The 25,967-nt window shown below is 40.5% G+C and overlaps 1 protein-coding gene and 1 long non-coding RNA gene across 8 annotated transcripts in view; one reads left to right on the top strand and one right to left on the bottom strand.

The window, feature by feature from the left end:
* LOC136666589 (uncharacterized) overlaps positions 1–7,441 on the bottom strand; it is a 31,438-nt gene extending 23,997 nt beyond the window's left edge. The window contains exon 1 of the long non-coding RNA XR_010795392.1: positions 7,343–7,441. This is a non-coding gene — a long non-coding RNA (uncharacterized lncRNA). The remainder of the gene's footprint in view (positions 1–7,342) is intronic.
* Positions 1–25,967, top strand: part of pde4d (phosphodiesterase 4D, cAMP-specific) — a 164,960-nt gene that overhangs the window by 54,451 nt on the left and 84,542 nt on the right. Inside the window, exon 1 of one of the 7 annotated variants that reach the window (XM_066644872.1) lies at positions 14,427–14,804. The exons of the other annotated variants lie outside the window; for them this stretch is intronic. Within the exon in view, the coding sequence (XP_066500969.1) occupies positions 14,548–14,804 (257 nt within the window). The 5' untranslated portion in view covers positions 14,427–14,547. Of the gene's footprint in view, positions 1–14,426; positions 14,805–25,967 lie in introns of those variants that run through there. 7 annotated transcript variants of the gene reach the window in all.

Here is a 25,967-nt window from a genome sequence, read left to right on the forward strand (position 1 = left end):
GTTGAGGAAATGAGCTCTTCTTTTTTTGTGAGATGATTATAACCGTTTCCTAATTCCAGCTGATTACTAAATTTAGCATGTGATGCTAACAGTGACTAGTTATGAAACTTGTCTCTGCATATTCATGGTTTTTTTTTTTTTGTGAATAGTTCGTTTATTGAGCTCATATTTTGAGTCGGATACGAACAAGGATCCGAATGATATTTTAACAATGTTTATTTAAACCTTTTCCTAAATGCAGAGATGATTATCCCATGGCAAGATTAGCGCCCATGTCCCAAGGGAAGCAATCCCAGCAGCGCAATGATCCAGATGAATAAATTACCCCTTCAGTGAATATATCAGTTTTAGATTGAGCTATTAGGAAAAGGAATTCTTCTTTCCTGAAGTTCCCCTACTCAAAACCCTTTACCTAGTAAATCTCTGCTAATGAAGAAGCGCTTAAAGAAATGGATTGTGAGTGGGAATCCTCCACATCTCAGTGGTGTTATGTAGAGCTGTGATTAAATGCAAAAGCAGGCCCTTTCTTTGCATATAGACTTGGTCTGAATGCTGTCACGGCATGTCATCTCGGTGATGGGCTACATGACACCTCTCTAGCTGCGAAAAATACATACCTCACTGTCAGGCCTGTGTGGATGAATGTTATGATAAGAAAAGGAGACCCAAAGCCTGTCATTTCACAGCACAGAGTGATTATTAATGTATTTTTATATAGAAGGCATCGTGTGATCAGCTTTCAGCCGCACTGTAATTTCAGTCTCTGAGTCACACTCCAAAGCAACAGGCACAAATCTCATGTTATCAGATAAAAATATGTGAACTTGTATTCCACCGATGATAAGAATGTGCACCAAACGCTGGGACCACACTTAATATCGCTGGCGTATTGGGATCGCTTTAATACTTGTGAATCTTAGTGCGCTTCTCAGTTAAACTGAGTGAGAATGTCTGAAATACAGCATCCACTCAAGCGGAATGAGCAGATGGCATAGACTTCAAAACTCCCACTAAGAGCAGAGTCACTTCAGTGGTTCCGGGCACTGAGATGTAATTATCTTCTCAGACGACAGCCGATTGAAAAAGTTTGCGAAAATGTATCATGGGAGCAGTGGTTCTTTGCTATTTTTTTTGTTTATTAATAAACCAGTAAATCTCTAGTATACAGAAGACTGGACTCTGAGATTTAAGAACTGTTATCTCGGACAGTTCTGCCCTGTTATGGTGAAATTGTTGGCAGCCACAGTGGATATACACTATTGAATCTAATGAACACTTCGTTAGGTGGTGGTAATATAACATCATGTAAATCAGTACAGGGTTAGATTTAATGCAGTGATCAAACTAAGCCCAATTTTGTGGAAAGCAATGTTAGCAGAACTAATAAAATCATACAATATAGACTATAAACTTTGGGAAGGACAGGGCTTGAAACACTGGTATTTAAGAGATGGGAGTCCATCTTAGAGAATTCTGCCCTCTTATGGTGAAAAAGCAACCACAGCGTTTAGGGATACTGTATTAACCTGCTTAACCCTCCTTTTGTTGGCTGTTGCACATTCAGAATCATGTAAATAACTACCCAGGCTTTTTTATTATTATTGTATATATATTTTTAAGCGTTTGTACAGCAACTTTGCAAAGCCATACTGTAGATAACGTTAAAATAAATACGTTAGTACTTTGAGAGCAATAGGCCTGGGCTCTGTGTATATGAAGTCTGTTTCCCCAGACCCAGGCTGCCCTCTTGTGGTAATTTGTTTTTTTTAAAACCACATCATTAATTACAGCAGGGGTTTTTGCAGTGCACCAGCAAAAATAGACTGTTTCAGCATTAGGGCCCAGTGCATGAAATGACTCCCTAACAGGAATAATAACAGTCTTGTGTGTTTTGAAATAATTAGTTTTAGATTGAGTGAGCAAATACAAATGAGAAATACCATTATTACTGACTTTCTGATTAAATAATTGAGTGGAAATGAAGCTCATGAGACAATGAAGAGTGAGAAATGGCAGTAAATGCGTTAGTTATTGCTCTCTTGCTCCATGTGTGATCTTTAAATGATATTGGATTTGATGGCGCTTCAAATGTACTTCAAAATAATGCAATAATAGTGAATTTGTAAAAGAAAATTCACCCCATTAAAATGATTTTTAATAGTGTAATGAAAACACTTTAAGAATATGGTGAGGATTGGGTTTGGGAAGCTACATAAAACAATACTGGAGCAAGGAGAAAATCACAAAAAATAATCCAGCCAGGAAATAACCAGGTCATTGACCTAATTCAAACTTAATGTAAGCATCTCTGTCATATAAGGAGCCCTGAGTGCTGAAACAGTGCTTGTTGTGGAAAGGATTTCTCTGTAGATGTGTAAGTGAACTGTAGTGCAGCCTCAGTTGTCTGCTCTAAGGTCAGGGAAGCAGAAGCCGCGAGTAGATTATTCACGTATTTGTCTCAGCGTGACCTTTTGAGGGATGAAGGATTTATTCCATTGTGTGTTTTTCAGCTCTGCTTTGTCTCAGGCAGGAGCTGCTCCAGGGTTTGTGTCACACGTTTAGACATCTCATTAATGTATAGAAGCTTGGCTTTAGTAATGGAGAGTCTGTCATTGCTGGTGTAAGTCTTGTATAAAACTTATTTGAAGCTTTTGTTTGTGGGGAGTTTGTAGTGAATTCAGACTGAACAACAGACAGTTGTTTTACAGAGCTATTTTTACTGTCTGGATATTCAAACAACACAATGGATCATTCAAAGTTTTGTCTATTTATTTGTGCAAGGCAGGAACACACATTGGAGGGGGCGCCAGTCCTTCAGAGGGCAACACACACTCACACACTTGCATCTAGGGACAACTGAACAGCCAATCCACCTACCATCGTGTGCTTTTTGGACTGTGGCAGGAAACCGGAGCACCCGGAGGAAACCCATGCAGACACAGGGAGAACACATCCAAACTTCTCACAGACAGTCACCTGGAGTGGGGCTTGAAACCACACACCCAGGACCCTGGAGCTGTGTGACAGCGACACTACCTGCTGCACCACTGTGCCGCCTTTTTGCGTATTACTGAATATTTAAATATTTATCATTAAATGCAAATGCGCCGCTCAGTCTCGATTACTGTATTGTTTTAATAATTATAGTTAGAGCAGGCTGTTGTCATATCTTATGGTATGATGCCGCAACATGTCACTGCCCGGGGCGTGTGGAACCTTGGTTCACTGTAGTTCAGTGTGTTTTCCTCATGTCTTCCACCCAGCCACTGAGGGTTTTGCTCGTCAGTGTGCTGCTGTTGGTACCATGCCCGGGTGGACTGAGAGGATGGCATCAGGAAGGGCATCTGACATTAAGCTTGTGCCAGGCTGAGTGTGCGGGTCAGTTCACATGCTGTGGCAACCACTAAATGGGAGCAGTCGAAAGTGGGACAACAACAATATCATCATAAACAATATAAAATGTTAACAGTTGCATTATTTCATACAGGTCTCAATTAAACCACTTAAGAACATTATGAATATAATTCTTCAATAAATAGAGAATTCCAAATGCATCTCGGCATAGATCGGACATTTAATTAGGTATTTGGAATAAGGCTTTTTGTATGTATGGGTGGATGGACAACTTTAATTACATATAACAGCATATTTTGGAGTTTGTTATATCGAGGCACAATCACTGGTGACACAGTCTATTAGTAGGAAACTAACTAGGAAAAGTATATATAGTATATCTTTTGAATTTACATTTCACATTCATTTGGAATCCTCTCTGTTCATAATTTAGGAGTACAGTACCAGTCAAAAGTTTGGACACACCTAATTAATCATTGGTGGTATAGGGCTAGTAGTGACTGTATAGAACTATGTACTAGCCCCTACCTCTGCACAACACAAATTATGGTCTCAAACACATTAAGAAGGCGAGCAGTTCTACGAAGTAACTCTTGGTGAGGCCAGAGAGAGAGATGAGACTGTGCAAAGCTGTCGTCAAAGCAAAAGGAGGCTACTTTGAAGAATCTGAAGTATAAAACACATTCTGGTTTGTTTAACACCTTCTGGTTTACTACATAATTCTGTGTTCCTTCATAGTTGTCTTCCATATTCATTTGGAATAAACCACTGAATGAGAAGGTGTCCAAACATTTGACTGTTACTGTACATTCACAATATGTGGAAAATGTCCCAAAACACAGGAAACCCTCCATGAGTGGGTGTGTCCAAACATTTCACTGGTACTGTACATCCATATTTTTATGGCATATGAAGTGGACTCCTTTAATGGAATCACTGGAAAAAATGTTTGGACGGTCCCTTTCCATGTACCATTCAAATTTTTAAATAAAGCCTTATTTTAATTGTCCCTTCGCATTGAGTTCATAAAACCCTGAAGTCTGTATTATTATGAAAATCCTTTCCTGTTGTTCTTCTGAGCGTCCATGAGGGGGAGCTATTTTAGTGCAAATGTTGTCTTCCAGTCTTCAGAGGTCCTCAAGAGGGCGCCAATGTTTTGGACAACCCAGACCTATGTATGATTTTACCAAGGTAGTGAACGCCATCACATTTTACAGTCTTCTGAGTTTTAAAAGACTGGAAATTAAATGTAAAGTGTATTTAAAACAAATGGGGCATGCACTGATTTAGTTTTGATGTTGATCTATTCTATTGTGTTCCTTGTTGTCAGACTCTGTATTCCACAGAGACCACCATAGCTGTGTTCTTTCAGTACAAACATAGCTTAATGTTTCTTTGAAATTCAGAATGCTGTGCTAATGAAACGGCCTGAAAATATTGTTAGCTGCAGTGTCACTTGGATGTGTTTTCATTAGTTTGGTGAATAATAATAACATTTCATATATAAGCACCTGTCAAAATACCCAACTACACTGTACAATCACAGAGAACGCTTATGATAATTACATGTAAACGAGATAAAAAGTATAATTAACAGGTATCTGGCATGCTAATCTACAAACACCAGTGATCTATTAAAAAGCACACATGAATGTGCTATGAAATGCCTGGTGGGGTACTGTAAACTCGGTATGGACAGCAACGGAATGAAATTATGCGCAAATAATATTCGACCTCATGCTAGAGTAATGTTTTAAATTGCTAAAAAAGGTCACAGATCTAATTAAATGCAAGTTTGTGTGTGTGTATTTGTTTGTGTTACACAACGCAGCCCACTGAAAGCCTTGGAGGACTGGTTAGACGTGCAAGAGGAAATGAAAAAGAATGTGAATGAAACACACATTCCTGGTTTAATAATGTCGGATGAGAAACTAGCCAGGCCCCCACCGGCTACTAAAGTGGAGACGCCCCTGATGCTGATCAAACACTACTAAAATAAAATCTAGATACCATTTGATGGCACCAAATGATGCCTATATAGTCGTAGTCTAGGTACTGAGACGGTGAATTGTTTGCTTTCTCCTGTAACATATTTTTACTCCCTCTTAATGTTGTTGTGCTCCTGTCCAAGATTTGCTTCACAAATGCTGTTGCGTTCTGGTTCTGGGCAACAATACCTGCTTATCTGACAGCCATTAGCAGTATAACAAAATGGCACAGTATCATCTGCAATGTATGCCTTTGTCTCATCTTGCTCCTGTGTGTTGACAGTTTTTGTGTATTGTCCTCAGCCTGGCAGGACATTGGTGTTTAGAGAACGGGGGGATTTTGGTGCCTGTTGTGTGAAGCTTCCCAGCTATGACTCAGAGCAACTGTGCTGGCATCGGAATGTACAGAGTTCTCCGTGATCAGCTGGAAGGCAGTTAGTCATGCAGCGTAAAACTCCAGCCAAACGACAAGCAGCCAACCTGCCCAGGGGCCCTCAGAGACAGAACCAGTGTGCAGTGGTGGGATTGTCTGTTCGGATCTGTTCTCTGCGCTGTCCGTGCCTAACATATATAATTTGGGTGCCTTGGGTCAGATATGTTTTGAGGATCCTCTGAGTGGATATAAGTACATTTTTGCTGTTTATTTTAGATACATATTCTGTGTTTTGGTTATGCTTTTTAAAATTTTTATTATTAGAGCTGGACGATATGGCCAAAACTGATCACGAGATATTTCTTTATTTTGGTCAATATGATATAATTCCAGTACAGGAGGTCCTCGGGTTACGTCAGTCCTGAGTTACGATGTTTTGTGGTTACGACACATCTCCCATTTACTGTATAAAGCCTTGTTTTGACTTAAGTGGTTTTGCGTCGTAAATGTCGTAACGTGAACTTCGTGTTTGGAGTGCGTGGCAGAAGAACACACGGTTACGCGGCTCGGGACCGAGGAGGATAGGTGTTAGGATAGGATAAGTGCTTACAGTATGTTATTTACGTACAGTATGTACGTATATCCGTCTTACACCGAAAATCGTTTTGCAACGCGACGTAGGAACGGATCAACGTCGTAAGTTGAGGACCCCCTGTATTGATACAATAAAAAGAAAAACTGCCACGAACTGAAAGCAACATCAAATCACTATAAAAAAAATAAATAATAATAATAAAATATATTGGCATTGTCAATATTAATATTTATATTTTTAAGCTACCTTTAAAATTGAGTGCAGTGAACTGAAGGCAGTGTCCTGTACTGACCCTCAGTCAGTGACAGATGCTTTAAATGTATACTGAAATATTGATAATGTGTATAAAAATAATAGCATTTTTATTGAAATATTTCATATTGCGGTATATATTGATATTGAAATATAGTCCAGCCCTACCCATTATTTCAAAAAGACACCTAAACAGGCAGATAAAATGCCATAGTTACATGTGTGTCCTGTAGAAGAAGGGGTATGTATTATAAAGAAATCAACTTTTCAGTGTATTATCAAAGAAATTTGAGACCTGGGTCTGGAACCCTCCAACACACACACAATGTGAAATACAACAACTCGACTTTAGAAATGTCCTTTGAGTCTCTCCAATCACAGCTTCTGACAGAGAAAAATTGAGAACCAAGTGAAAATGTCTAAAAACCTGACCTACTTCTTGCTCCACACTCTTGGGCTCTCACACTGAAGTGAGCTTTGGCTCACTCTCATTTAAAGAAACAGGCGCAGAAAATGGCCGCTCTGGACCGGGCTGTTTAAACAGGGGAAAAGCAGTTAGTCAAGAGCGCTGCTCTGGGGTTTGATCCTTCTGATATTTTGATCAAAGCACATCACAGACGTTTCATTTAGACCCCAAGGAGCTGTGTTAACTTATGAAAAGTTACATGATATGTTGCCTTTAACTTATTTTTGCTTTGAAAATCAACAAAACAATTAATTGAACCAGGGTTCAAACATTTGCAAGCGTCTGTGTGTGTGTTCAAGAAGAAAGAAAAGTACCTCGTTCAGATTTCTGTCCTTTCATTCCTCTGGTGTATTTGCAGCTCAGCGTCAGTTTTTAACGCGCACACACTTGTCTTTCCCTGTCCATGTTGCCAAGGGTAACAGGAGTGAAACACAGGGAGACATCACATGGGGAGAAGGCTGGGTAGGGGGTTTGGAGGGATACTAACACACAATGCCATGTTCTAATCATCAGAGTTCGATGCAGTGCGTTGCATATGCTCGGGAAGAGGCTGTAACAAACCCAAATTAGAACGGCTAAAATTAGAACCAGAGAATTTCGCTCAGTAGATATCTGAATCCCATTGCCCCTAGGTGAATTGAAATGGCCTCGCGTGGCTCAGGTAATCTTGGCGAGCGCAAGAGCAGCAGAGGTGGCAGATGTGTTGAGGGGGCGGTTTTGCTGTGTAAGGCCAAAGCTTTTTCCGGGCTCCATTAGTAAGAGAGAGATTGACAGCTCGGGGCTGACTTCGGTGGGCCACTGTGCCCTGTGTCCTTCAACTAATGAACTAGAGATGCAGAGGCAGCCTCCAGTCAGGGCAGAGTGAGGCCAGTCAAAGCCACTCCTAACACGCACACACACACCTATACTTATGTTTCCCAAAAGAACTCTACCATAACATAATGATTGTTACTGGGTAGCATAACACTGCTGTTAGAGCATTTGAGATGTTCAGCTTTAAACCTAGGGTAGATGGGTGTACAATCTCAAATCAAAAGCATGTTGTTAATAGATTTTGGAGTGAGTCTTATATTCATTATACCAGTTAAACCAAGGAATAGTGGGAAATAGTCCTCATTTATCAGAGTAAACTCAGCCAGAATTCTGCATTATTTTCAGTCTTCAGTGGAACTGAATTGTAAATCACTCACTCACATCCTTGCTCACACATTTTAAACCGATTGTGCCACTACTGAATTGTCACCTGTAGTTAATGCACTTGCTTGTACACAGCTGGTGAGGCAAACAAGTCTAAACAAAAATCTACAGCATTTCACTTTGTTAGATCACATGGGCAATTGCATTATTAATGGAGAAGAGCAGATTAAATGGCAGAAATAGCCAAAGGGAATACAATTCCAAGGCTCTGCATTTTAATTGCCAGAATGTGAAATGCCGTAGCCAAGACACCAGGCATTAGGCAGCGTCTAACCCTGTTTGGTGCGTCAAGGCCTTTCTTCCTCATACTTATAATTACATTCCTTATTAGCCTCATAATGAACCTGAACATAACTTTTAAGTAGCTGGATAATTAGTTATACAATTTAAAACTGGATAATTTATCTGGAATTTGAAAGGTTATATCAAACTGAGTGGCGAGTTGGTCACACACTGTGGACACAATGCAGTCAGAGTCTCTTCTACCTGCTGTGATATTGTCTTGAGGCAAAAAGCATGTTTAAGACCGAGAAACTGAGTTTGATTCCCCTCAGTGAGCAGAAGTGGAAGAAACCTTACTGGAATCTGACTTGAGGGGAATTTATCCAGTGCCGGGTCAAGCTGAGTGCTTTCACCTCAGATATCTTTGAGACTGCATGCGGGTCAGAGAAACGACATGCTTTGAGCAAGGCTGCTGAACCTGCTGTCAGTGTTATACACAATGCCTGCTATTAATAAAGAGTGAGCTGAAGATTGGTCAGGTTCAAGCAAATGAAAAACCACTTTCAGTCACAGGCATCTAGAAACTAACTGTACATCAAAAAGATAACAGCAAGAAAAAGGCAATAAAAGATGCATGTATATCTGTTAGACCATTGGTTTTTTATTTTGGTAATTAACTTGATTACCAATATACAATTAGTATTGATGATTACTTTAGTGAATCTTTTGTTTTTCGTCTTTAAACCACAATAGTGTTTTGCAACGTCCTAAAAATGAGTTTCTATGTCTAGAAGTGCACTGAAATTTGGACTCCACATTTAACCCATCAGTGGCAGTGAACACATTAGTGATCAGGGGCAGTGAGCCAACGCCCATTAGTGATCAGGGGCAGTGAGCCAACGCCCATTAGTGATCAGGGGCAGTGAGCCAACGCCCATTAGTGATCAGGGGCAGTGAGCAGCGGGTGAGGGATTGAAACCGATATCAAACCAACAACTTTTTGGTCCCAAGCCCTTCTCTAGCATTTGGGCAATGGCTGCCTTGCTGAGTTTTTGTGAAAAATGTACAGACTGCTAATCACAGCTTAATACTACTTTCAATCACACTGTAATCTAATCACTAATCCAGTTCATAAACAATGCAAATGATTAATCAGTAAATAGATATATTCATCATGACAGCCCTAATCAGAATGCAGCTTTTTATGGCAGAGTGCCTGAGACAGTTGCAGTCTATTTCTGGGCTTTGCTATACTGTTAAAGGTCATCTTCTATTCATGATGTACGTTTATGTCTGAGAAGCCTGCTATGTCTTTTAATACATGTCTTAGAAATCCTCAGTGGTCCTGGAAATACTCCATTCCATAAACTCCCTTCGCATAAAGATATAACCCTTTAATACAGGTGAAGGCAAACAAAATGGAGGTCTAATAATATCTGGCGAGTCATAGATGGACAAACAGTTGCATTGTTCTTGGAGCTACTGCTAAAGTCTTTTGTGTAGTCTGTACTCGGTCCACCTGAGGTGCCTTGGAGTGCTTTTTGAACGGACCCCCATTGTCCGATTTGCATTGCTTTATCAGTCGGTGTCGTTTATGGTGTTTGGTGTCTATACACCGGGCAACACAGGGGCTGAAGAAATCAATGTGTGTGAGGTGAGGGGAGGTCAGCAAGCCTTCATGATGCTGCTTCCTCTTCAGTTTAATGGGCCTTTTTCTCACGGTAAAAGCACAGATAACTAACACAGCCTACACAGCAGAATGCAGAGACTCAGCACTCCTGCTGACCCCATTATTGACTAAAAGCAATGTTGCTTTTGAGGCCCAATTATTTTTTTTATTTTTTTTTTATGTACACTTTTTGAGAAAAGGTCTTTGTGCTTGAAAAAGTAAGTGGAGGTTGAGGAGGAGGAAAAGAGCAAATGGTGGACAATATCGTAAAAAATAGTAGCATTTTTTTCAATAAAATGTCCTCGCACTTGCCCATTTTTGCTTCAGGGACAAGCTACTTGTTAAAGAGGGTGCTCAAGGGTTATGGTAGTGAAGAGAATATAAAAAAAAAACTAAGGAGCTTGATTTGTTAGGCATATATTTTACATAGCTAGTGTGTTGTTATTAAAGCTGATTGTCTATGGGCACTACTGACTCTTTATTTCTTAAATTATACAATTAAAAAGGTAATTAAGATATTAATCTCCAGGATATATTTATAATCCACCAGCCTCTGGAAGATCAAAGGCCAAGGAAAAATAGTTTTACAAAACAGATATTTTCAAATAGAACAGGCTTAAATCTGGGATATTTTTCCACTAGGCTGCTCCGGTTAATGGTCCCCACAGTAGGCATGAGACATGCTTCACCTTGGATGCCTTTTCTAGTGTAATCCTCCCCTTTCAACCAGGCTTGGGACTGGCACCAGGAGCTCACAAGCACAAGCTCAGTATCAGTTTGGGGAGAAAGCTCCACCTTTTCTTCTAATCTTTAATATTCCACAGGTTTGTCTCTCTCCCTCCACTCTAGGACAAAATTTCATAGACAAAGTGAATTTTTCATGTCCCCTTTAATGGTCATTTGGAGTGGAAATTAAATTATGAAAAGCATTCTCTGGTTTTTGCATAACTCTGTTTATTTAGCTTTTTCTCCCCTCTCTGTAGAACAATACAATTTATAATTAATGTTATGTAGCATGAGAGTCTTCTCAGGAAGCCTGGGGATATAAATGGGTGCCTGAGAGGATCATTACATGCTGTATTAATTGTGATTCAGAGTGATTAGTGTATATTAATAGATAGTCACATTGCAGGCTGTTGAATTGCCTGTGATTTATCAATGTGTCGAGGGCCTGTAATTTGCTGTAGCACTCAGAACACTCTGCTCCCATGGTCCTCATTTATATATATTTGTATGTTTAAAGCACTATATATGATATATAAAGCAGTAAATATATAGTGTACCTTAGTGCTCTGAAGGGACAAATCAAATTCATGTTCCAGTACAATTGTTGTTCTTAACTCCACTGCTTGTGAATGTTTGGCATAGTTTAGTGTTTTCACTACTCGAACACACCTGTTCAACTTATGGGTTTATTATCAAACCCTTCACAGGCTGAGTCAGGTGTGTTAGAACACAGAAAATGCAGCACCGTGGGCTTTAAGGACGGGAAATGAGGACCATGGGTGCAGAGTGTTCTAAGTGCTACAGCAAATTACAGGCCCTCAACACATTGATAAATCACAGGCAATTCAACTGCCTACAATGTGACTATCTATTAATATACACTAATCCCTCTGAATCACATCTAATACAGCATGTAATGATACACTCAGGACACCCACAGCGGGTGTAATCATGAAAGAAAAATGAAACTGAATGGGGTGCTCTGGAGCAGCTGCACATGGGCTTAGTCATGCTAAATGACAAATGTGGAATAGAAAAGAAATACAGTGCTGGAGTACCTTCCAGTGTCTTTGGGATGAGTTAAAGGCCCAGTGCTATCCAGAACTGACCCTCCAACACTTCAGTAACACTCACAGGACAGAATGCCATCACATCCTTAAAGCAATGTTCCAGCATCTAATTTGAAGTCTTCCTAGAAGTAAAATGAATCACGACCAAGTGTCTGTTTATATATTTGACTTCAGAAGAAACATTGAATGAACCAGTGTCCACAAACTTTTGGCCAAATAGAGCATATGATTTGATTAGTAAAAGGAAAGCTTGCTTATTTTCCAGCAGACACATCGCCCCATTAATTGTTGGCTGCGTATGTAATTGCTAATCTCTGTAACCGTGTTGTGCCGCTCTTGTGTGGAATAGTGATGCTTAGCACTACAAGACAAACAAGGTAGCAATGTCCCAATCTGATCTGGCAAACACAATCTTTATTGGAATTTTAAATATATTATGGGACATATATGAAAAATCAATCAAGCTCATTCTCATTTAAAGCAACACTCCCTGAGGCTGGTCATTCTGAACAGGGCTGTAGACAGTAAGAAAATGGTATGGTTGTGTTTGTTCTTTGTGGTATTTTGACCAAAATATGCCACATGTTTCACTTGGGTCTCAGTAAAGCGTTAGAACATGTCCCATTTAACTAATCTGCTATCAGCAATATGAAATCAATGGAAGCCCAATTCCATCACCCTGAAAAAAAATTAACAATTTTATTATAATCACAATATTATATTCAACATCATGCGGTTATAATGAATATCAACACAGCTGTGATTCCACCAGAGAAGGGTAGTCCCAGTGGTGCCCATATTCAGTAACAGCATGACCCCGAGTATTCCTTTTTTACGTTATTTCTACAGGCACCATTTTTGAGTTAGCAGTAACCAGCCATAGCAGATTATGATTCGCTTGTTAATTTTGTAATGGTTTATTTGGCTCCACCCACAGAAATAACTGCAGCTGCATTGAGACTAGACTGTTGCCAAGCGACACTAGCACACTAGCTTGATACTTTGTGTAGGTCTATGTGACTGTATGCCAGCCAACTGTCATATACAGATAACAAATAACAGATTACAGATATCGTGTACATTTACCTGTAAAAGGATTTCAACTCACCCACAGCTGAGGGTAGCTGCTGATGCGTTAGAGCCCCCCGTAACGGCTCCCCCTAGTGTGATAAATTAATGTAATAGAATGTAGCTGTAAGTTAGTGATACATGTGGAGTTAAAAGTCCCACTGCTGTTATACTCAACATCAGCACGCATGGAATGCCTCTTGTCCAATCAAATTACTTGGTTGGCACTAAATATAATTTAAGATAATGAAGCGATTGCTCATAATTATGACTTAATATCTCATAATTGACTTGCTATGGCATAATTCTAGGGGCCTAATATCCATTCTGCTGATGTGTGTCATTGGTCATAGTGACAGCTGTTCAGCTGCTCCAGAGAGTCCTGTTTCAGGTCTGTTCTCTAATAATAAACAGTGTCTACCAAGGGTTAGCTACGATTTAAATAATTAACTGTGATAAATAACAGTAAATATTTTTGATAGTTTTGCGAGGCAGATGTGACCTTGTAATGAGAATGCATGTCTGGAAAATACTTGTAAAACTTTTGATTCTGGATTGCATCAAAATTCACCACTAACAAGGGTTTTGATACAATCCAGAGTCAAACCCGTCTCCGGATCTCTGTGCCGGGCTGGAACCGTCGTCACATTCACAGTGGCTGGGTTTGTTAATGTTACACAGCTCTTCTGAGAAATTGCACAGGCAAATGAAATCTGATTAGTGCAGGTATTAGAATATCGGATATAAATGAGCTGGCACTGTGTCCTGTCGTTAATGTTTGTTTGTGTCTTCTAACCCCTGCACGCTCCGTGGACAGACCTTTGTGGATGCTATATCAGTGCTCTAGGAGGTCTGGAGTGAGAGTGTTTTTCTTTCACAAACGACATGTGTGAGTCAAGGTCTGTTTAATCAAGCGTTCAGTTTATTACAACAGCTGACAAGTAATCCAGGAGCAAGTCACCTTATCTCCTCAGTTATACACACACACACATTCAGGCAGTTTCTCACAAGTCTTTATCAAAGCGTCAGCACACAGCGTGGAACTGCAGACAGCTTCCCCCACCCTCTCTCTCTCTCTCTCTCTCCCTCACTCTGGCATCAGTCTTGTTTTCATTCAGTCTCTGCCCTCCCTCTCTCTCTCATATTTTCCTTAGTCTCTCTCTCTTTCTCTCTCTCTCCTCACCCATGTTCTCCCTCTGTCCCTCTCTCACTCTCTCTCTCCTTTACACTCACACTCTCGCCCTCCCTCCTTTTCTTTCTCTTCACTCTATCACTTTTTCCTCCCCTCCCTCAGTGTCTCTCTCCCTCCCTCTCTCAGCAGCGCTCCACTCCGCTCTGCAGCCGTCCTGACAGTTGCACGTTAATTCCATCGCTGGCTCACCGTGCACTCCGGCTCTTTCTCTCCTCTTTTTTTTTTTTTTTTTCTCTTCTCTTCGTCGAGGGGCTCAGCTGCGGTGGCTGAGGGGGGAAGACGAGTCTCCCCGTGGTTGTGTGGACCGCTGGGGGCCACTCTGGGCCGGACGGGATCTGGGCAGCTGCAGCGAGCGAGCCGCAGCGAGAGGCGAGGATGGCCCAGCAAGCCACGGTGGGCCACCAGGACACGCTGGCCGTGCCGCCCATGCCCAAGCACGTGGGTCTGAACGAGGACCTGGTGAAGATCCTGCGGGAGAACCTACTGCAGCAGGAGCGCCCCCGAGGGCACAGGCGCTCACCTGCCTCCATCTCTCCTCGCCTCTCGCCCCGAAACTCACCTCGCCTGCTGCGCCGCATGCTCCTCAACAACAACATCCACAAGCAGAGGCGCTTCACCGTCGCACACACATGGTAGGAGCCCAGGGCCACACACACGATTGCATGTTGGCAGATGAAAAAACTTCTCCATGGATGTTACTCTATGGTTGTACAGTGTTTAACTTAAGTGTGAGTTACTTGGCACTTTCTACATAGTGACTTGTTGTCCACGGTTACCAAGTAATAAGCCTTAGATTGTGGATATCCCTGAGGCTCAAGGGATTCTCTGACCATTTGTCGTTGACTTGCACTTTAAAAAAGTTGATATCTGTTCATTAATTGTGAAATGTTTTGTTGTTTTTAGAACCATTTGTAGTTGGGATTTTGTTGTGAAAATAATATTTACTCATGCAACGACTGAGTGGTTTAGTAAAATTGTATTGGCGTTATTTGGTTTTTTGCCAATACACCTAGAGCCATTTTTCTTCCGGCTTGAGGCTTCAAGACTTGCATGAGCTTTGCGTTCCCTGCAAAGACCACACAACTTTGAATAATATGGGATATCAATAAAAATGGTACTTGGATATTACACTTTTTCCTATTAAAGTATTTATATAAAAGGATAAACACTTCCACTCCAGCAAATTATGTCACACTCTGTCGGATAATTCATTGCGAGATGCATCTTGGAAATCCCTTTAACTGACTTCGAAAGCAGTTCCTTGAAAGGCGATGGGGATCCCGGTGTTGTGGTGAAACAGTATTGTTTACGTTCGTTAGGTTTTTCAGTCTGTGTCCTTGGCTGTTGCTGTGTCACTTCCTACAGCGGAGCTTCTTGAGGCAAGAGAAACTGTCACATTGCAGTGCATTTGTTGTCCCTCACTAAATTGACTCTGTGACCTTGTCAACACCCTATCTGTTACCTGTCAGTCCCCGCATTGTTTAAAGTGCTGTCAAGGGAAGGAAGCTCGTCTGTGTGTCTGCATATAGAAAAACATATTATTCAGCGCAAATTTAATGCGCATTTCCCTTTTTGATATCGCCGCCCCTTTTAGAACACCTGGCAACTTGTCCCCACCGCTGAATAAATCACAATGATATAAACGATCCTGCCAAGCCCATCCCTGAGGGGTGCCCTGTGGGCCTTCCTCAGCGCTCGGGAGGGAAAAGAATTCCATTTAGTCTTCCCTCCTCCTTCATCACACCATTGTCTTGTCTCCCAAGCTTTGCTGAGGAACGTGGAGGAACTGATTGCTTCTTTTCAGTGGGACGAGCAGAGATTTCTGGACTCATTTATTTATCATAAAGGGAGGCCAAACATTGCCAATTTCTCCTCTGGTTTCTAGATTGTTAGCCTTTTGTTTCATTGAAAGGATGTTATTTTGGTAGAAACGGAGTCGCATTTTTGCCTCTGCTATAACAGTGTGTTGGATCATCATAATGATTACACTGTGGCTTTTGGGGTAAAATAGTGGAAATGCAGTCGTCCTCCCTTTCTAAAGCCATTTATCCCTTCTGAGTCTGGTGAACAGAGTGTGAGCTTATTATCCAGTGTGCATCATCATGCGGTGTGGAGAGATATAATCAAGGAGCCACAGCTTGAGCTCATTATAGACGTGGAGGTTCGTGTTCTTGTTTCCACTCTCTCTTGTTGCTATGTACTTTGTACCAACATGCAGATGTGTCTGTACAAAGGGAACAGGCAGCATCTACATCTGTAGATGCTGATCGCAGGTGTGCTACATGAAATCAGATTGTCACAAAGGAAGGTTATAACTTTGATGGCAATACCACTTGTGTAATGGATTAGTTAGAAGTATTTGCTTATTCTTATTGTAACAAACATTCTTGAACGTTTAACTATTTTAAAGGCTAAGCACCACTTAATGGACCTCCATGAATATTTCACTTTATTGTAGTTTCTGACATATATAAGTATGAATTAAAATGAAAATAGCAGCTTGATTTGCTTTAAAACTGACAATTTTATTCAATTGACGGAAAAACCCGAGCTCGCTACGGAAATTCTTGAACGCAACCGTGATGTCACTGGTGGACAACAGCTGAACAACGCCGCGGTAAAACACCGTTATGACTGACTGTTATGACAGTATCTAGCTAAATAACCAACATTATTCATGACAATAGCCCAGCAATAAGCTAAACTCAAATTTAGAGGTACCGTTATTCTTGTAAATGTGATCGAAGTCGAACTCGAATTCATCCGACACTATAAACCTCCGTAATGCAGCTACGTAGCCGAGTATAATGAGCCACCGAGTTTAGCGAGTCAAGCTAACGTTAACTAACACCAACTAAAACAGGCCAAGTAAGTGTACTTACCCTGTTTACCTTATTGAATTGAATTAGTATGAAAACGTGTTTTCTGACTATCAATAAACACAAGTTAGGAACTCAAACTCCACTATTTATTTGTTTGACACTTTCATATAGCTGCTGCTTAGCCTTTAAAGAGTAAATTATCATCAATGTTTGGTGCCTGGGTTGTGAGTCATTTTTAATATTTGATAAGGCTACATTACATTTACATTAGCTTTTTATGACAAATAAATAAATCTTCAGCTGTTGTAGTCTGTGTCAACTGCTGCTTTTTGGACAAAACTGTCCAAAGAGTAAATATATATCTCAAATAGTAACTTCATAAGAGGAAGAGAAAACCTTTCTGTGGAAGTCAGTATCCAATTCCAAATCATTTGGAGCATTTCCATGGTCCATTCATCATGAAATTTTCACACGATTTGAAGGACAGCTGCAGTGTTCCAATGACTAAAATGATAGATCAAAACTCCTCAAATTGGAGATACAAAAATGGATGTTATTTTTCACAGTGCCAGTAAAATGTAGTTTTATGTCAGTTGTTAAGGTTTATGTAAGTATCTTGTAATCTTCTGAACAAAGTACAAACAGGAAAGTCTTACCATTTTGTTCTTCCTTCCTTCATTCATTTCCTGTAACAGCTTTATCTTGTACTGGGTCACTGGGTCCAGAGCTGACCTATAATCATAGGGCCCAGGGTATAAACCCAACCTGGAGCATTAGTCTATTGTAGGGCACAAAACACTCAAAGGTTCTCTCACTCACTCACACCTAAGGACACATTAGAACAGCCAATCCACCCAACAGCAAGTATTTTTAGACTGTGGGAGGAAACCCATGCAGGCACAGAGAACACACCAGACTCCTCACAGACAGTTGGCCTTGCTGACTCCAAAAATGCAGATGCAGACGTGTCATGTTTTGTTTATAGATACCCCCACAATATTGTTTAATAACTCTTCATTCTAAAACTGACAGCGAGCGACTGGCTTCTAATAAATGGCCAGAGCAGAGGAATAGATTCCTGATAGTATTTATTTACCTGCCTGAGAATTTAGATGCTAGGTTTACAAGGGCAGCTGCATTCTATTTCACCTCCGCTTGGCGAAATGGTGCCATCAATCAAACGCTACAGAGCCTGGGGTCTGGGCCACCAGGGGAGGAGATATCAAGTATGGTGCTTAATAGAAATGAAAAGCCCTCATGTGGGTGCTGGTTTGCGAGGGGCAGATGGTATCCGTTCACCGCACCAAAAAAATTGTTTACTTGCTCATGACCCGAGGAAAGTAATGACAGTGAGTTTGTTTTGCAATTGCGGTTTGCTATGAATTAAGTTTACTGTTAATGACGTAGAATATTGTGGTGTCAGTGTTTGTCCATGTTCACCATTGCTCTGAACAGCAAAGCAGTGCATGGAACCTGTCCTGTTTATTCAAAGTAATTTGCTCAGGATTAGGTTTAGATTACGTAACCCCTTTTCACAGCCCTCTGCTGGGATAATCTTTCACATGCATTTATCTGTAACACAAGCCCGATTTCCATTCAGCTGTCAAATTAAATTCAAGCAAATAGCTAACATGTTTGAAATGATTATGCAAATTAGGCGCACCTGTGTTAATCGGAATATTGGTATTTGAGTATTGGCAGAGTAGTGTAAGGCAGTATCACATTTTATCATACTGTCGTACTGTCATTTCAAACGTTAACACAGCATTCACCCGCGGAGGGGGAAGAGTGTGCTGTGGGGGATGCTTGCAGAGCAGGTAGATGGAGTTTTAATTGCATTGGGTATGTTTGCAGAGTGTGCAAATTTACCTTGCGCTAAAGATGCTTGTTAAATAGTGTGATGTTTGCCAACAAAACTCAGTTAGCCATATGTTTTCTTTTTTTTCTGTAAGCATGTGATATCACCAAACAAGGAACACATTGCCACATTATTTGACCTTGACCTCATAATTAATACACCCCCAGAAAACTTAAAGGCTAAGCACCACTTAATGGACCTCCATGAATATTTCACATTATTTTAGTTACTGACAGATATAAGTATGGATTAAAATGAAAATAGAAGCTTAATTTGCTTTAAAACTGACTATTTTATTAAATTGACAGACACCCTGAGCTCGCTACGGAAATTCTTCAACGCAACTGTGATGTCACTGGTGGACAACAGCTGAACAACGCCGCGGTAAAACACCGTTATGACTGACTGTTTTGACAGTATCTAGCTAGCTAAATAACCAACATTATTCATGACAATAGCCTAGCAATAAGCTAATTGCATTGGGGTGGATTTTTTTTGTGACAAACACATCAAGATGCCTCGCATTCATACTACAAGAATAATGTGGCTCTGACCACAATCCTTTCTTACTGTGAGCCGACAAAATCAGAGGGCACTTGGGTTTTACTGTAAAACAATTAAAGGTAATGTTTGTGATTGTAATAAATATTCGAGATGTTTCCTCAACATTGGCTAGCTCTTCAGTCTGATTATATATATCTCTGCTCATGGCAGAGGTATCTGGAGTATATTTAGACAATGGAGAAAACTTTAAATGTTGAAAAGCATGAACCAAAATAAGGATATTGCTCTATTCCTGCTTCATAGTTGGGTGGTAATGATTTTTTCCACTGTTTCTAATCACTTAAACTTCAGCCATATACAAACAACAGTCATATTTTTCCTCTCAAACACAGTTCCACCTTTTTAAATGACGCCTATCTTTTGAGAACTACGATTACTCACAATCATAGACGTTCCCTTTAAAAAGAGAGAGATGTTTCAGTTGTGTTCTTGTTTTAAGGGGAAGCTCCTCACTGCTGCTGTTTTTCATGCTGTCACTTAGTTATACCAGTACCTTTTTTTTCAACACTACAGTATATGGTTTCATTGTCATAAATGGGTAAAAATGGACAAAAATGTAGATACATATTTCCTTGGACAGCGACCATATTTTGATGCAAGCCTAGATACTGATGGTATTTGAGAGATTCTTACTAAGTCTCCATTATAGAGTTTGGCAGCAGGCCGGGGCGTGTGTTCCTGAGCAAATAAAGTTTACATATAACACAAGCTGTTAGACTCGGACACCCATCAAACATTTCCACTGTAGTGTTTAATAGAACTTGAATGATTCTGTAGAGCACTGCATTCAAGCTGTTCTCCTTCTCTCTCTCTCTCTCACTATCTCCCACACACACTCACTCACTCACTCACACATCCACAGTCACGATTCTATTCTTCTTAACTGATGGTACGCTCCACTTCTCCTGTATTCAGCCTCTGTATTCACAAATTACTGGGAAGATGTTGGAGATTTTACCAAGGCCTTGTGATGGAATTGAGAAAGGGGAGAGAGCATGGTCAGCTGAAGCCTGAGGTGATTAAGGTTTGGAGCAGTTGAGGTGTTGGAAGCTTTAACCCAACTTCAGCCACTTATCTCTGCCTCAGATATGATTCCAGATCAGAGTTGGTGTAAGCTCAGTTTTGTAGCTGACGTGTAACAGAGGTTTATTTAACTCTGGTAGAAGTCTGGAATTATTGTTGTTTATTAATTTCAGATAACATAATACAGTTAGTTTGTACTAAGTACAGGTCCCTACTGACCATAAGGAATGCCAGTCCCTTTAGAGCACTATATTTCACACTATAACAGAATTTTAAAAATATATCAGATTTAATGAAGCATTTCAAGAGCAGCACCAGTGGCAATTTAGTGCCACCGTTCTCTGCAATGATTAACCATCCCCAGTTTCATCAATGAATCTCCACTGATCACAGACAGTGTCACCAGCCTCTGGAGGGTGGGGGCGGAGACATACTTCATCTGACACATGAAGCCAGCCAACTGCTTCTTTTCAAACTACCGCTGAACAAACTGAAGAGTGCAAACTGACTAAATCTGTCACATCAGATGCCTTTTCTAGCTTACCACGTTTGTAATTTATGCCTGGTGCCCCACGACAATACAGTTGCATTACGTGGCATTTAGTTAGCTGGTATTTTCGGGAATGAAACGGGTTGGTACGCTGAAGCATATTCTATCAGCTTGTAAGTTTAGTTTGTCGCAGGGGAGGTATACATGGAGACATATCGGTGGATGTAGGTAAAAAAAAAAAGTCCCAGAGTACATTGCGTTAACTACACGGAGGCCAGATATGGTGCTCTACTCTGAAAGAAAACAGATAGCTTACTTCATAGAGTTAACAGGATGCAGTAGACGAAGCATTCAAAAGGAAGAAGCTGAAGTACGCGGACTTGCCGGTTAAGGTGAGGGAACGTGGGTGGCAGGCACATGTTAGACCAGTGGAGATGGGTGTTGGGGGATTTGTAGCCACGTCTCCCACATCCCTGCTTGTGCAGTTTGTCATCAGGGCCCAAAAACTAAGGGCAGCTGTGAAGGAGTCATCAGAAGCAGCTGAAAGCTAGTTGGTTGTTGTGGATAAAGAGAACACAGACTAGTTGGGGAAATGCACTGTAGGGGTGCTGCTGTTGTGATTGGTGATGTAGCACGTAAAGATCGTATGGAACTGGTGGCACTGAGCATGCATTAACAGTGCCATTGGGGCTAGGTATAGCCATAGTCACCAGGGAGGCCAGTGAGGATTTATGGTTGTGGATACTTAAGGGTAAGGTAGGACTGTAAAGCTGGCTTGGAAAGGGGTGGGTCTGGGACGCCAGACTTCACCGTTGAGACTTCTGAAGGTGTCGTGGGCTTAATTCAGTGGAACACTGATGAAGGGATGTGCCTACCTCTCTGTAATAAAGAGAATAGAGCCTCTGTCATTGATATTCCAGGCTCAGCGCTGCAGAAAACGCAATGTGACTTTTGGAGGATGCTAGGAACCCCACCCTGGTGTCCTAGTGTTCCTTTAAGTAGACGTCCTCAACAAAGAACAAACGTTTACACGGTCTTCACATTTGATCTCTGTATGCGCCGTACTTGTGTGCTGACATTTCTGTATTCACTTCAATCATTCCCATTTTGTGAGTCTGAAAGATCTTTAGTAAGAGGTGGCTGGCTTTGTGCGGGAGATGTATGGAGGAGAGATCAGCCTGGATGAAGCGAGTGTGTGTGCGGCACTGTGTAGGAAAGTGGAGAAGGTGCCTGAGGGCCCGGAGAGATGCTGAGCGTAGGAGGAGATGGACTCCAGCAGCAGAGCCGTAGCCTTCGGGGGACTGGAGCATGCAACGACATGCGCACACATACCTTAAATGCAGGAGAATGGAAGCGAAAGAGCCAGGTTCCGAGCGCGCCATCATCAACACCACGCTGCTCTCTGTCGAGCTTCCTGCGGTGGAGCACTCGCTGCAGAGTTTGAGCTGCTCTAACAGGAAGTAATAACCTTGATCAAAGCCTTTGGTTTTTTTTTTTTCTCCGGCAATGGATTTGGAGCAGCTGTCCAGTAGAGACAGCAGAAGGTCATCTTTATGAAAGGTCTCCTATTTCTCCATAGACAGAGTGTTGACGTCAACAGAATAAGGTGGCTTTTTTTGTGTTGTCGACACACATACCGTTCACATACCCTAGAAAACGAGACCAATTATTATGTCCATAAAACCAAAGAAGCCTGAATGTGACTTTGTCTTAAATACAGCACAGTACTTTGTCTAAAATGATTTTTACCGTAGAAACTTTCATACCTGACAATATAGCATTTCTAATCCAACCATTTAGAATTGATTTGGCGGCTTAATTATGCAGAAATTGATATTTCTATATACAATAAAAATATAGTAAAGAACAGAGAAAAGAACAAACACAAATGGCTAAAATCCCAAGCTTCTGCTCCTCGCTCCTGGGCTCTTGCGATGAACTGAACTGTGGCTTATTCTCATTTAAAGGAACAGAAGCTGAAACCGGTCGTGCTGAACTGAGCTGTGTAGACAGAGGGAGAGTGGCACTGTGTTTGGTCCTTGATTTATTTTGAACAAACTGTGTGTCACACAGATATGTGTTAACATGTGAAAAGGGGATAATATGTCCCTTATAATTTAATAAAGAAACACTCAAACTGAAACTAAATGTGCCTGCAAACTTAATAGCAGTGGTTGACTTTTTTTTTACTCTCATGTAAAATGTATTTGCTGAGCTCTTGATTAAAGTGTTGCGTCGGTGACAGATCATCTGCTTTACGTCTCATTTCCATATGAAAAGCAAATGGATTCATTGTTATGAATGTCAGCTCACCTGATACGGCCCAAACATTACCTTTGCTCATTATATCAAGCAGGTCTGTTTTAATTGCACCGATTCCTTAATTCGCTGAAATTATTGGGTGTGCTAATCACTTTACAAATCTGCAGTGTGTGTTCCGTATTTATTAAGCGCAATTATGCAAATGGCTTTACTACATCTCCCTCCAACACATGCACCCCTCTATGTAATTTTCCCTGTAATGAACATTAAATGAAGACAGGAATTGCTACAATAAAACCGAATTAAAACCAGTGGCTTCAGAATTGTTAATAAACTGAAGGAATTCTCCATCAGTGATGGGGCTATAGACTAAACCACCAATAAAAGCTTTCTGACATGGAGAGTGTCACTCTGAGTACAGACATACAGGCTGTTCTCTGCATTACATTATCATAATGATTTCATGAGGCAGACTCTTATGTCATTAGTATCATTACAGCTCCAGTCAGAATGTTTTCCATGGGTGTATTACGAGTTCCCCAGTTTCAGCCTACTCAGCTTTTTGCGGTTATATAATCGGCTTTACAGAGAAAAAAAAAATTTAATAAATAAATAAATAAAATATATATATATATATATATATATATATATATATATATATATATATATATATATATATATATATATATAAAAAGAATATCTTGGCGGTACAATGACTGTTCCCAATTACACTAATTAAAACCTGCTAAATTTACAAGATTAAATTTACGGACGCTCCTGTAATGTGTTTTTAATTTATCCGAATTGGACATGACTGTTTTTCTGTTCCTCTGTGAAAATTACAGGGTACATTACCTATTATTTTCCACCAAACTCAGCAGTACTTTGGTCATTTTAGTGCTGTCTGGATACACACCTCCATGTTTTTCCAGACGGCTATTATTGCTTTTTTTTTTTTTTACCTCCTAGCACATGTTTCAGACAGATATTAAATGCAAACAACAAGTTAATGTGATTAAAGAACCACTCAACCCTTTCCTTAGCGGATGCTAAAACATTCAGTGTAAACTGAATAAGAGCCAGTGTGTTTGGTCTGTGTAATGTTTCAGTTCAATTACCTGATTATTTGAGGCTAAATACAAATAACGAATATTGGGTATAAAACCTAATTTTTCCTTTTTGGTATACATGGGGTCCTCAACTTACGACGTTGATCCGTTCCTACATCGCGTTGTAAACCGATATTCGGTGTAAGTCGGAACATACGTACATACGGTACGTAAATGACATATTGTAAGCACTTATTCTATCCTAACACCTATCCTCCTCGGTCCTGAGCCACGTAATCGTGTATTCTTCCGCTGCGCACACCAAACACGAAGTTCGCGTTACGACGCAAAACCACTTAAGTCGAAACAAGGCTTTATACAGTAAATGGGAGATGTGTTGTAACCACGAAACATCGTAACTCGGGACTGACGTAACCCGAGGACTTTCTAGTAAGAAAATAAAGGGATTTCCTTTGTTTTTCCAAATTTCAACTTTTGTAATGAAAGTGATAGGACTGTACCATCACAGCAGGGGGAGACCAACCTTCTGTACCTCTCTGCACGTTGACCACAGACTGCTCACCAAACAGCGAATAATGTCTTCGTAAACACAGCAGCTGTATCAGCCTTTACACAATACACACACACAATTAGATTTAACTTTTTAATATCTGGAACAGTGAATTTTATTCAGGTTTACTCTCTGGGTTAAGGCTTATAACAATTATTTTTTAACAAATAAGGATCGATTTTGTGATTTAAAACTCAGTAAATAAGGTCTGATTAAAATGATTACAACAAACACTGCTATAGAGAAGCCTACATGGCATGACTGCCTTTTCTTGACGTGTAGATGGTTTGACCGCAGTGGCCGAGTAAATGCTGACACTCCTGCTCCATGTGTCTCTGTATAATGTCGACTCTTAACAAGTGTGAAGACATTATCCGCTGTTTAGTGGAAAGTCTGTAGTTTACGTACTTCTATGGTTTGTTCAGAGAACATGTCACCTCCGCTGTGATGGTACTGTCCATCACTTTCATTACAAGACACAGTGGAAGGGGGAAATGAGAAAATGGAATACATTTTTATCATTTTTAAAGCATAAGTGAAATATTAGAAAATTGGAAAAACAAAGAAAAACTCATTCTTTTCTTAATATACCAAAAAAAAAAAGTGGGAAAAATATTATTTTGCTGATGAACGTTACACGGACCGTATTTCCTCTGCAGTGTGACTCTCTTGGACTGATAGGATATCAGGTTAGGAGTGGAGTGTGATCATATGAGGTAGCACAAACATAGACAACACTTCTGTGTTTTGTGGAAGTTTAAGATAGAAGCAGACATGTCTTTGATTTACACACTTGGTTGAAACTGGCAGCAATAGCTGGAGAGTTACCATGGCAGCTCTATAGACGGTTCTGTAGGATAGAAATCACTGCGCTTCCGATAGTGTTTTTACACATTCCGTAAGTATACACGACTGTGCTCTGAACTCAGAGGTCACCCTTGATTCATTTCACTTCCAATCAAAATGGCTGAACCGTTCCCAGCATCAGGAGAAAAGCAGAAAACTTTTATTTATCAGAAAATAAATGAACTGCCATTTTTAATCTCAAACTTTTCACGTTTTTATTTATTTTTTCGTCTATTTCTCTTTCCCTTTCAGACGCACAGCATTGTCTTGTCTGATCACAGAGAAAAGACGAACAGAAACACCTGCTGAT

The sequence above is a fragment of the Hoplias malabaricus genome, chromosome 14 (assembly GCF_029633855.1).
Source record: "Hoplias malabaricus isolate fHopMal1 chromosome 14, fHopMal1.hap1, whole genome shotgun sequence".
Taxonomy (NCBI): domain Eukaryota; kingdom Metazoa; phylum Chordata; class Actinopteri; order Characiformes; family Erythrinidae; genus Hoplias; species Hoplias malabaricus.